We start from the raw sequence: 12726 nt of genomic DNA, 5'->3' as shown, positions 1-12726 counted from the left end.
GTATGAGGTTTTGAATACAGTCTATGAGAAAATGAGCCTACTTCTCTCTTGATTTATTACCTTAGTAAATATTGTAAACATGAGTTTATGGTCTCAATCGCTAGTTTCAAGTCTCAGTTTCAGCGTTCTGGTGTACTTATAGCTTCACCCTCTCGTGTCAATTCAGGCTGCCAAAGACCAAGATGGGGACGGCAAAAATGCCCATCTTGAGTCCACAAACCAATGAGAGACATCATGGTGACTACGTCCACTTCTTCTAGACAGTCTATGATCATATTCAATGCATAACAACAACAGAACAGACCAACTTATAAACTGTACAACTGACCCAAATAGTGAACGCAATAACTGCAGGGATATAGCTATTATAGCGTTATATATAGTAAATGTTGAACTCATCCGGGGAGTTCAAGCACCAATATAGTCACAAACATCTTCAGCCTGCCGGAAACAGAGGAAAAGGTGCAAACCCTCACCGTGAAGCTGACCTCCATCTCCGAGGTTCTGCTCCAAACTGATGATGGATCTGACAAGTCTGGAAGGAAACCCACAGCAGTTTCTGCACACAATGTAACGGGGGATCTGGAGGCCGACCTTGTGAATAGAATGGCAAAACATTAGGTGCCAAAACAGATGAGCTACTGACCGTCTGGTTTGGATCTTGCTGAATACTGGAAGGGCATGAGTGTGAGTTTTCCCAGGGTTGCAGGGGGTGGCAGCGCCCTACATCTGTTTCCCAGCTCAGCTCAGTCGACTGTGAGAAGAGTTTCAGCAAATACAAGACTCTCCTCACAGATAAGAGAGAGGCACTCACTGAGCTGAACACAAAGAGGCTGACAATCATGTACTTCAACGGAGATGTCTGAGAGAGATGGAAGACTTCGACTGCACAGACGTGTCGGCCTATAGCTCATCCAGCTGTTACAGAAGTTCTGCCTGTATTACAACAACAGATTGTTTTCATTTATAATGTGAATCCCACAGATGTGAAGCACTTTATTTGATAAAAAAAAATGCAAAATAGTGTTCTGTTACGACTAATTACCTCCGCCATGGCCGAAGGCCTAGGAAGGAAGTTATGTTTTCACCGGCGTTTGTGGTTTGTTGGTTTGTTGGTCTGTCTGTTAGCAGGATTACTCCAAAAGTCTGCGATGGATTTGAATGAAATATTTTGGAGGGGTGGGGTGTAGCACAATGAACTATCCATTAGATTTTGGTGGCGATCCGGATCATGATCCGGAATCAGGAATATTAAGGATTCCAATCAGCCTGAGCATTAAGACCACAGGGTATAACACATGCACAGTGTAACTGATGACGCGTTGATAATGCGTGACCACGCCTCCTTCTGAGAGCAGAGAGACGTGTGTGGATGTGTGTGTGGAGCTGCTGTTCGTCCACGGTGAGAAAGAACAAAGCGGTAGATGACGGGATGAGAGACAGCGTAGTGTAACGTTATACAGACATATCAAGGCTGCTGAATGAGAGAGGCATACGGCGATACGTTACACGGAAACACACCGTGTTAATAATAAGCTGACCACCTCACGGTACCGCCAGCTGTGAGCTGGGATCTGTTTTTAAAGTCAAGCAACTTGGCGGAGGTCTGCGCTCTCCCCGAGTGCCGTTCTAGTTTTTATTATTGAATTGTTGACATTTTATTCATCCACCACAAGAGACACTCTCTGATGACAAAATAAATGGCTTTAAATTGTAAAACACAGAATTCAGAAAAATTAAAGCGGAAAACACATAATTACGGAAAAAATTATTAATTTCTTATTTTATTTTATTTTATCTTTCTGGCTTCAATATATGTTTTAAAAACAAAAAAAAATGTTGATACACGTTGGAATTGTAAATAAACCTTTTACTAATAAAAAGAAATCTTCAAAAGAAGTAAAGAAATCAGTAAGGGATATCTTGGACTGATGTATTAACTTGTGGAAACAGGAGACCACTAAGTGGATGAGAACTTGACCAATCAAATTGAAATAAGCAGCTGAGAGGTCGGGAAGCCCAGAGGGAAAACACTTGAAGCGATTCTGTATCATTGCTATATTGATGTTAGATCCTACTACGACCCAACGCTTCTCCTCTTAGTAATCTGTAGCATCAACCCCTCTATTACAGGAAGATGTCGGGTTTCACCTGGTGGCTCAGATGGCCAGGTGAAGGTAGGGGGCTGCCGCTTCTCGTGTGGAGCTTCCTGGAGCTCTCGGGCATCCTCGGGTGTGTTCGGTCCCATGCGGCGGCCCGGCTTGAGCCGATCCGTCTCTCTCAGCAGGCAGCAGGATGGAAACATCTTCGCTCACCTCAATTCGCTGCATGGGGCGAGGGAGTGATTGCCAAACTTTCTTCTTCAAAGTCAGCACATTCAGTGCGGCAGAAACACACTCCTACACACACCGTGCATGTGCCAGATTATGGCAAATGTGCATGCATGCCAAAATGTGTTACATTACTCAAAAACTCTTTGGCTTCTAGTCAGCATACTTAAGATAAAGTAAAGGACACACAACAAAGCTATGTCAAACCCAACCGATCTAGGCTGATTGCCGTCCACTCAGAGCTAGTTAAGGTTTCCACCCACTAAAGGGGGGGTTTCTTAGCCATTGTCGCATAAGAATACATGCTCATGGGGGATCTCTTCTATATGAAATCTATAGGAACTGTGGGCCTCCTTCCTACCTGAACACAAATATCAGACACTGTCCCCGCCGGCACCGTGGACACAAGAGTCCATGCAGGTGTTGAAATACAAGCAAGTAATGAAGGGTTAAAACCTGGAGAGCATCAACAAGACAGACCATATTTGTCTTCTACTGACTTTATCGTGAGGAAGGTGAGCTAATAACAAGCTAGATTGTGCTCAATAAACTGATTCCATCAGTTCCAAAACTCAACTCTCAATGCATGTTCCTCATATCATGTTCCTCATATGAAATTAAGTCATAGAGAGAACAATGCTTCCATAGTATCATGGATATTTTACATTATAACGAGCTCTTTATATGAGAACACGGATCCAGATTGAGTCAAACCCACAAGATGACCAGTGGGGGAAAGGTCTGTGGTTCGATTCCTGGCCCCCTGCAGTCTACATGTCAAAGTGTTCTTGGGCAACAATATGCAACAATTGCTTAAAAAAACAATGTACAGACTGATACTGAAATAATCCCTCTCAACCATCACTACGCCCCTCTAGCAGTGTGTGATGGTGTCTGTATCTACAGAGAGCCTGCAGCCCCCTGCCTGGATTCTCTCTATTCTTCTCATGTTGCTGTGTTCGGGACACTTCTTGGCGTCTACAAACAGCCTTTGGGCTCCATGTGGGGGTGTAACGCCCAGCCAATAACAGCCCCGTTCAGGTGCTTTGTCACGCCCCTTGATGTCTGATACCGAGGCACAAGTCTCCCTTTAGCTCTGACGGATACAAAGCGGCCGTATTTGGCGGATAAGAACGGGTTTGTTACATCGCTGTACACCGAGCACAGAGGACAATCTGCCCTTTTACTGCTTTATACCTTCAATACCTTTTGGCTTAATTGTTTGTAGCTCACAAATCCAAACAGATTCCTGTTCTTTGGAGAGCAGATCTAGATCAAACTTTTCTGTTTACTTGAGTCTGAGAATTCAGTTCATAAAGTGGAGCGACTGCACTGGTTTGGTCTGGCTCTACTAGCACACACCCACCAACAGATGCAAGGAAAATCACACAAACTAGAGATAACTGCTGCCTCCATTGGCCTCAAAATCAACTCATCAAAAACCAAGTTAATGAGAATCAACACCAAGAACAACACACTAATAATCATGGATCAAAACCAGCTGGAGGAAATAGCCAGCTTTACATACCTTGGGAGCATAGTTACTGTGGACGGAGGTACGGAGGAGGACGTCAAAGCCAGAATTGGAAAAGCAAAGACAACATTCAACATCTTAAACAAAATCTGGAAAACAAACAACCTATCACTCAAGAGCAAACTACAAATCTTTAATTCAAATGTCAAATCCATTCTACTCTACGGATCCGAAACATGGAAGACGACCACCAACATACTGAACAAATTACAGACATTCATCAACCGCTGCCTCCGACGCCTCCTGGGAATCTACCGGCCCAACGCCGTCTCAAACGCCAACCTATGGGAACGCACCAAGCAGGGAACAAAAGAACTTCAAATCAAGAGGAGAAAATGGAAGTGGATAGGTCACACACTCAGAAGACAAAATAAATGGATCACAAAGCAGCAGCTCTTACATGGAACTCACAAGGAAAGAGGAAGAGAGGACGTCCGCGAAGATGAAGAGATGGCAACAACCGGATACAAGGGCACAAGACCGGAGAAAATGTAGGGGTTTCATCGATGGCCTGAGTTCCTTAGGGAATTTAAAAGGTCTAAGTAAGTAAGTTAGTAAGTACTGCACTGGTTTCCACTACGCCAGGGTGTGTAGCACCTTCTGTTTCATCTTCTTAGTTTAATTCTCCAAATGATCCATAAGCTGTCGGAACATTACTGAGCTAATTTGACTTCATTCAGAGGAAACCCCAAAAAATACCCAATACACCTGAATGAGTCTCCTTACGGGGATATTTCCTTCACAGTCTCCATCATCACAGTTGAACTTTGATTGTAATCAGTGGACGGCTCAGCTGTCAGCGTTAAAACGCTCAGAGATTTCTTATTCAAACTGATTCTTTTCGTGTCTCCATGTGAAAGAGAAAGAGAGTGGAAAGGTAAGGAAAAGAAGTGTCCACAACCATTAAATGAAATAAGGGAGGGGAGAGGGCAAGATAGGGAGTATAGAAATAAAAAGAAAGAGAGAGAGAGGAAGACAAAATACAATTCTCCACTGAGTGACACTTCAATTAGCCCGCTGTCCTCCCCGGCTCTAATAGTCAGAGGGTGAACGATGCAGCGACAAGGCAGGCCATTAAAACATCTTTAAAACTCCCAAGGTTTACTCAAGGCCAGTGATTAAAGATCTGTTCCCTGACAGGTTGCCAGACCTTGTTCCCATCTCCCCCAAGAAATAAAAGCAATTTCATTCTAATAACAAAGGCCAAGTGATTGCACACATAACGAAGAGAGAAAAAACAGGTCTCGGTGCTGTGAGTCGGAAATGTGAGCACACGCTTGAAACCAAAATACTGGGTCAAAAGGCCGGTCAGCACTGCTCTCTGGCTTCTTCTTCCCACCCACCCTTTATAATCTAGTCATCATAGAGCAAAGACATCTTGATTAAAGCACATTATCTCTATAGGTCCATGCATTACATTGGTATTCAGAGCAGACTTTTTCCCGCTTCTCAGCTCAGCAAGTACAAATATTAAAGCTGCAGTAGGCAGTATATTTTTGGCATCATTGGGCAAAAATCCTATAATAACCTTTCAGCATATTGTAATTCAAGTGTTCTGAGAGATAACTAGACTTCTGCTCCTCCTCATGGCTCTGTTTTCAGGATTTAGAACATCTAGCCCGTGACGGGAGACTTTGATCAATCACAGGTCATTTCAGAAATAGAGCTAAACCGTGCACTACAAGATGATTCTGAGAACATCTGAGGAGAGAAATAGGCATTAACGTAACAGAATATTGATTCATATCTGATCAGCGCTGCCTGGTTTGACCGTTTGGTCGGAGTTCAGAGTGATTGACAGCCGGCTCTCATAGATGGCAGATGGACAGCAGACCTCAGATCAGCTCTGACTGCTTGTTTTCCTCCGGTCTGTGAAATCTTGCAGATGTCGTTGGGAGCACCGGAGGACACTGGAGGAACATGATTTTTTTTCCGGGTTACCTGTTTCATGTTCTACTGTCACTTTTTTTTTTAAATCAAATTTGCTCCATCTCTACCCACTCCAGCTTTAATGTCCTTTTGAGACATTTTTTTTTGCTGCTTATAATCTAGGGAGAACCCCCCCACAAAAACCACAGAGAATCCCAAATGACAAAGCTTCATGCTTTAAAGGTCCCATATCTTGCTCATTTTCAGGTTCATACTTGTATTTTGTGTTTCTACTAGAACATGTTTACATGCTGTAATGTTCAAAAAAGACTTTATTTTCCTCATTCTGTCCGTCTGAATATACCTGTATTCACGCTCTGTCTGAAACGCTCCGTTTTAGTGCATTTCAACGGAATTGCATTGCTAGGCAACAGCTTGGGTCCATGTTTACTTCCTGTCAGCTGATGTTATTTACATACACTGCAACAGGAAATAAACTGGGACACATTTAGAATGTTTATGTTTAAAACCGTGTAATGGTCTTTATATATTGTACATTTATGACATCACAAATGGACAGAAATCCTGACGGCTTGTTTCAAAACGCACAATTTCTGAATACGGGCTGTGTGTATTTCTCCGTATATTGAACGTTTCAATACTTTCACAGTATTTATATGGCACTTAAACCTGCTTTATAATATAACAGACATGACAATCTCACTTTTTACAATATGGGACCTTTAAAAGCTCTATATATTATTTGATTATTGCGTCTTCTTTTCACTGAATTTCCATTCTCAATGTCAACAAATGCAGTAAATATTTTACTGTCCATTTGTACAAAGTGCTGAACGTCATGTTACTGTCCCGTTAATGATTATGATGGTCCAGACTGTCGGAGAGAGGGAGGAGCCTCTGAAGCTCTGTCCTCACTGACTGTACTGGAGAGAGAGAGAGAGAGAGAGGAGAGGGAGGAGAGAGAGATGCAGGGAGGAGAGAGGGAGCCAGTACACACGATGCACGCCTGGGAGCTGGAGTAGTAAAGCAGTGTGAACAGCGAGGAGGGAAAGAGAGAGACAGCACTGAAGACTGAAGAGAAAGAGAGGAGAGGACTCAGGGAGACGGAGTGAGGAGCAGTTGAGGGAGGAAGCTTCACTTCCACTCACTCTGTGTCCAACTGTTAATTCTGCCTCAGCATCAGCATCTGGCAACGACAACAGCACATCTGTATACTGGTCGATGACAATGATTTCCTGGCTGCTGCTGCTTCTTCTTCTCTACTGCTTTGCCAGCACGGGTGAGTGAGTGGACGAGGTCCTTTTCTCATCTTCCTCCCTCACTGTGTGCAAGTTTGGATGCAGTTTGAAGCGCTGCTCTCTGTGCAGCGGAGAGGTGTGATGTGGCCTGATATCAGCTCAGCTGCTCATCAATTGTTTTGTTCACACCAGCGTGGAACCCGCCCCCCACCACCACCACGCTCTTTTGCATCTCCTTTTCAGCAAGTGATGTGTCAGTTTGTGTTGGAGCTGAGCGGACATGTATGGGACCACAGACCACAGGTCTCAGTGTGGTTTCTCTTGTTATTTAAATCAGACAGATATTAGTCAGACTGTAAATGTGCATATTTGTTCCAACCCAACTTTTCTTTTCTGAGCACGCGTTGCTGAAATAAAGCAGTAAACAAAGTGAGAGTTGAAAAGTGCTGATTGGAAGAAGCTTTAAACGCTCCGACTGCTCTTATTGATTTCTGTTGCCTCCATCCTGATTACTTCACAGCTCAGGTCCATTCACTGAATGTGAAACGACCGGCTTCACTGCTGCCATGTGGGTTCACACTGAAATGTGACAGAAATGTTTAGTGACTATTGAGATTATTGATGCTCTATACTGGAGGCTAGATACAGGAAGGTTGGAGATCTCCTCCTAGACGTGGATGGCAGCTCCGTCTGCCCATCCTCCGAGGTCCGCAACCTAGGCGTTATCCTGGACTCCACCCTCTCCTTTCATTCAAACATCAAATCCGTCACTAAAACATTTCCCGACTCCGGCCATCACTCTCCGACTCCGTAGCAGAGACCCTCATTCACGTCTTCATCACCTCTCATCTGGACTACTGTAACGGAGACCTGTCCGGGGTACCCAGTAAAGCCCTGGACAGGCTGTAGTATGTCCAGAACTCAGCTGCCAGGGTTCTGACCCGCACTAGGCCCTGGCAGCACATCACCCCAACACTCATCCACCTTCGCTGGCTTCCAATCAAGTCCTGCATCACCTATAAACTCCTCCTTCTCACATACAAATCCCTCCATAGAGACAGAGCCTTCAGCGTTGCGGCCCCCCCGCCCTCTGGAACTCTCTCCCTCCTGAAATCAGAAATGCTTCATCCCTGGACACGTTCAAAAAACACCTCAAGCATCACCTGTTCATCAAGGCCTCTGACCTCTGACTCTTCCTACACATCACTCGTTTTAATTACCTGGCTACAGTTTTTCCTCTGTTTTATTTATTAGTATGATTTTTTATGATCCTTGGGTTTCCTGAAAGGCGCTATATAAGTCCAATTTATTATTAGCTGCGCCGAAGGCCGAAGGTCTAGGAAGAAGGTTATATTTTCACCGGCGTTGGTTTGTTGGTTTGTTGGTTTGTTGGTTGGTCTGTTGGTTTGTGGTTTGTTGGTCGGTTGGTCGGTTTGTTGGTCTGTTGGTCTGTTAGTTGGTTTGTTGGGTTGTTGGTCTGTTGGTCTGTTGGTTGTTGGTTTGTTGGTTTGCCCGTTTGTTGGTTGGTTTGTTGGTCTGTTGGTTTGTTAGGTTGTTGGTCTGTTGATCTGTTGGTTTGTCCGTTTGTTGGTTGGTTTGTTGGTTTGTTGGTCTGTTGATCTGTTGGCTGGTTTGTTGGTTGGTTTGTTGGTTTGTTAGTTAGTTTGTCTGTTTGTTGGTTGGTTTGTTGGTCTGTTGATCTATTGGTTTGTTAGTTGGTTTGTCCGTTTGTTGGTTGGTTTGTTGGTCTGTTGATCTGTTGGCTGGTTTGTTGGTTGGTTTGTCCATTTGTTGGTTGGTTTGTTGGTTTGGAGGATTACTCCAAAAGTCTGCAATGGATTTGAATGTATTTTCTTGGAGGGGTGGGGTGTGGCACAATGAACAATCCTTTCGATTTTGGTGGCGATCCGGATCATGATCCGTCTTCGGGAATTTTTTTTAATAACTCCGGTCAGCCTGTGCATTAACACCACAGGCTTTAAGACATGCGCGGTGTAACTGATGAAGCGTCACCCTGCCTCTTTCCTTCTGCCTTCAGAGAGAGGGTCAGAGAGAGAGCGGGGTGGAGGGAGGGGGAGACAACTGTAGATTCAGGGTTTTTTCACATTAAACTCGGTGAAATTCTAGTTGAGTTCGACCAAAGCACACTTGGTGATTGTTGGAAAGAGTAACGATGAGGGTTTAGGTGAGTTTTATTTTGTTTCTGTCCAGTTTGAATGAAGTGTTGAACACTAATTAACTTCCTGACTTCACACCCAGAACAACCTACAAGTCAAACACATCCTTATACCAAATAGCGGCAGCTACCTGAGCAACAGTACGGCTACAGAAACTCTGTAAACATGAGGCATCATGTTGTTCTTCTTGTTCCTAATTCACCTGTAGTGTTCTGCTGACTTCCTGTTTTAACTTGCTCACTCAGCTCGACGTGCACATCTTCCAAATGTTCTCTTAATGTTGAGGTTGAGCGTTCAAAGCCAGCAGTGTGTGACTGAATCTTAACACACACACACACACATGCACACACATAGTAGGCTGTGGCACACCACCACTAATTTGAATCTGACACTGGTAATAAAGCCTTTAATATGGCTCTCAGTAGCTCTCTTTCAGGCACCGTACATCAACTCTCAAGAGGATAGCAGCTTTATTGCCTTGTTTTATGAGAGCATCAGTGTGTGCTGGTGTTGGAGCAAACTGAGTCCACCCCCCCTCACACCCCCTTTTTGTCTGAGAGGGGGCCACAGTTTCCAAATGACTGCTTCATTTGCAGAAGCAATGCTCTGTAGCACCGTGCTCCCCGGTGCACCACACAAAAGGCTTTTCAGTTGAAAAATCGAGCAAAACAAAGAGGGAAATTCCCCGATGCTCGGGCCCCGGCGGGGAGTCAACTTAGGCCCAGCAGGCCGCCGGGCTTTCAATACGCCGGTGGAAACCCTGATGACAACGATGAGTCTGAGATAGCCTACAGTCTGAGATCACAGGGACGGCATGATGCTTTATATAGCCCGCCTATCAGTTGTTCTCCCATTTGTCCGTGACATTGAAATCTTTCAACTAGGATCCACCGATACCAGTATGGGGTCTTGGGTCCGATACCTTGCTCATGTACCCGTACTCGCAAAACGGCTCCGATACAACGGCACCGGCAGCGTGACGGTTACCTCTCGTCATCATCTTTCGGGTCCTATCGCACGCGTTCACGCTCCAACTCCCCGACGGTGCGGGCGAGACGGGCCGGCGGTGCGCCCGACCCCGCGGGGCTGGGCTCCCACCCTCACTTTCTTTGCACCACGGGGTTTTGCTTGCACCCTCTGACTCGTGCGTGTGTTAGTCGCACCGGGAGCAGGGTACCCTGTCCCTTCCCGGCGGGGAGAGAGGGCGCACCAAGCCCTTTGTCCACGGCCCCGGGAAGCACCTTCGCCCTGAGCCGCTCCAAGCCGACCTAGAGCCGGTGGCGGCGCACCGCCTCGTATGCGGGAATCCGCAGCCTGCCGTGTGTCGCTCACACTTAACAAGGGTCTTTTGGCACAGAGAAGAACTCGTATCGGCGAGTACCCAGGTGTAAGTACTTGTTCTTGTACTTGTACTCAGTCTGAAAAAAAGTATCGGTATCGGTGCATCCCTACTTCCAGGACAGGTGGACTGGGCTGCTGATGTATCGCTCAATCCTCTGGGTTTTTGGAGCTGTAATCCCCAGTATGCCGTCAGAGCCCTGTTAATAAACCATACACTCTGTGCCACATCCCCATGCTCAGCAAAACTGCTTATCATGCACAGACGCTTCCTGACGGACACTTTGAAACGGATGTCTCAGTGTGGACATTGGACAAAGGTAAGTTTTACATGTCTGTATATTAAAAGGTGCAACAGACACCTTCTAGTTCTGCTGGCAGAGAGAAGGACTTCATTACCGATGAACCGTGTGGCGTAATGGCACCAATAAATGCAATGATGCTTCTGCAGTGTCTCAGTTAATGGTCATGGAACGTTATTCTCTGATGCAGCCGCCTGGTTCTGATTTGTGAGAAAACTGGACTTTGAAATAAAAGTCTTGCCTTAAAGGCTTTAAGGGATCGTCAAAAGAAAGATCACAAAAGAAAGATGGCCAAATAAAAGCAGAGATAATATTCATTTTTTTGGTTCTTGAGCTCTTTGTGATTGTCGAGAACAATTACTGGTGTGAAGTAAACACTGTTTGAAGGCCAGCCGATGAAGCGGAAAGATTAAAGTCATTAAGTTTTTATCATGAATCACAACACTAATCATAGAGGAGCCCCATCTGGGGTTCATTTATATACTGAATACTTTCCATCTAGACTACTAGTAGTCAAATATTCATGAAATGTAATTCTTAATAAAGGCTAAAACTGCATCTGTGAAAACCAAGAGACAAATATGAATGGACATACCCCCATTGGCCTGCTTGTCAAAGGCTTCACGTTCATACCTATTTGATTTAATATTGTTTTTCATGTTGATGCATCTGCATCTTTTAGTGTGAGGAAACTAGTTCATCAAAGTGAGACCACAGACTCTGGTATATATTTAGCTGATCCTCAATTAAAGATGAACCTGTTTTAGTCTTGCATTATTAGGTTATTGTGAACTCTTCATCCCCAGTGCTTCGTGGTTGATGAGCAGTTACACTCTCGTCAGCTCGTCAGTTGATTATATAAAAGAGGAGTCAGTGCTGAGTTTGCTGCCAGGAGATCAACATGAGTCTGAACTTCCCCTCCAGCTCAGAGCAACTTTAACAGCACGTGTAAACCTACCGACCTCCTGCACGTGTCTCAGAGGGCTTTTCCAAACCAATGTCAAACAAATGCCGCGTTGATTTACATTTACATTACAAGTTTAGGCACGCCGAGCTGCGCCCGATATGGACCGTCTCCGGAGTCGGGCCAAAGTGCACCCAGCCTGCCTCTAAGCGGGTTTGCGGTGACGTCTCGCAACAAGGGAGTTGCGAGACTCAACTCACGTCTGTGCAGGAGGCCAGACGAGAGGAAGACGCTGTGTTCAGCTCTCATCTGTAGCTTCTAACTGAATCTCTGTGGTTTGAATAAATAACAAAATAACGGGGGGCTTTTATTGTGAAGAGTTTATTGGAAATGAAATGTGTTTATCCACCGTTTTACAGCCGCTCCTTTGACCACTAGTCACAGCCACGGCGGGTTACACACACCCTGAAGCGGGTAGTTGTAACGGAGGCCGTGCTGGGCCGACATGCCGAGTCAAACTGAGTTAAGCCAAGCCGGCGCAGGTGTACGGAGAGAGGCTGTTAGTGGTTGTTGTTGTGCATCGACAGCAGGATTCATTCAGGGATCTGCGGGACTTGACCTCCAGATAACATTGCTGTCAGTCAGGTGAACACACCGTGACACGTCTCCTGAACCCTCTCTCTATCGCCTGTGGTTGAAGAAGACAGGGCTTCGCTCTGGGGGTATGAGCGGCACATCACCTCATCTTTTGAACACAGGGAAGCCATATTGACTTTCCCAGTGGAGCGTGATCGTGCTTGTTTATGCCTCGTCCGTCTTTAAGGACCCCCCCCCCCACCACTCACACACACACACACACACAAATCTTTCAGTAGGATGCTGTTCACCTTGACTCGAGTTCTGTGGTCAGACTTCAACCACAGACACTGAAGTGTCTCGCTCACGGCTGACACTGATATCGAACCTCGTGGAGAGCCGAGAGCTGATGTTGTGTCTCAGCATCTTAATTATTA

At 45.4% G+C, this 12726-nt stretch overlaps 1 protein-coding gene across 1 annotated transcript in view; it reads left to right on the top strand.

The window, feature by feature from the left end:
* Window positions 1–6647: 6647 nt before the first annotated feature.
* The window catches only part of LOC141753413 (kin of IRRE-like protein 3), a 90818-nt gene continuing 84739 nt past the window's right edge, over window positions 6648–12726 (top strand). Inside the window, exon 1 of the mRNA XM_074612059.1 lies at window positions 6648–7033. Within this exon, the coding sequence (XP_074468160.1) occupies window positions 6976–7033 (58 nt within the window). The 5' untranslated portion in view covers window positions 6648–6975. The remainder of the gene's footprint in view (window positions 7034–12726) is intronic.

Source organism: Sebastes fasciatus, chromosome 16 (assembly GCF_043250625.1).
Source record: "Sebastes fasciatus isolate fSebFas1 chromosome 16, fSebFas1.pri, whole genome shotgun sequence".
NCBI lineage: Eukaryota > Metazoa > Chordata > Actinopteri > Perciformes > Sebastidae > Sebastes > Sebastes fasciatus.
The sequence above is the reverse complement of the archived record's forward strand: the minus strand, read 5'-3'. Positions and strand labels throughout refer to the sequence as shown.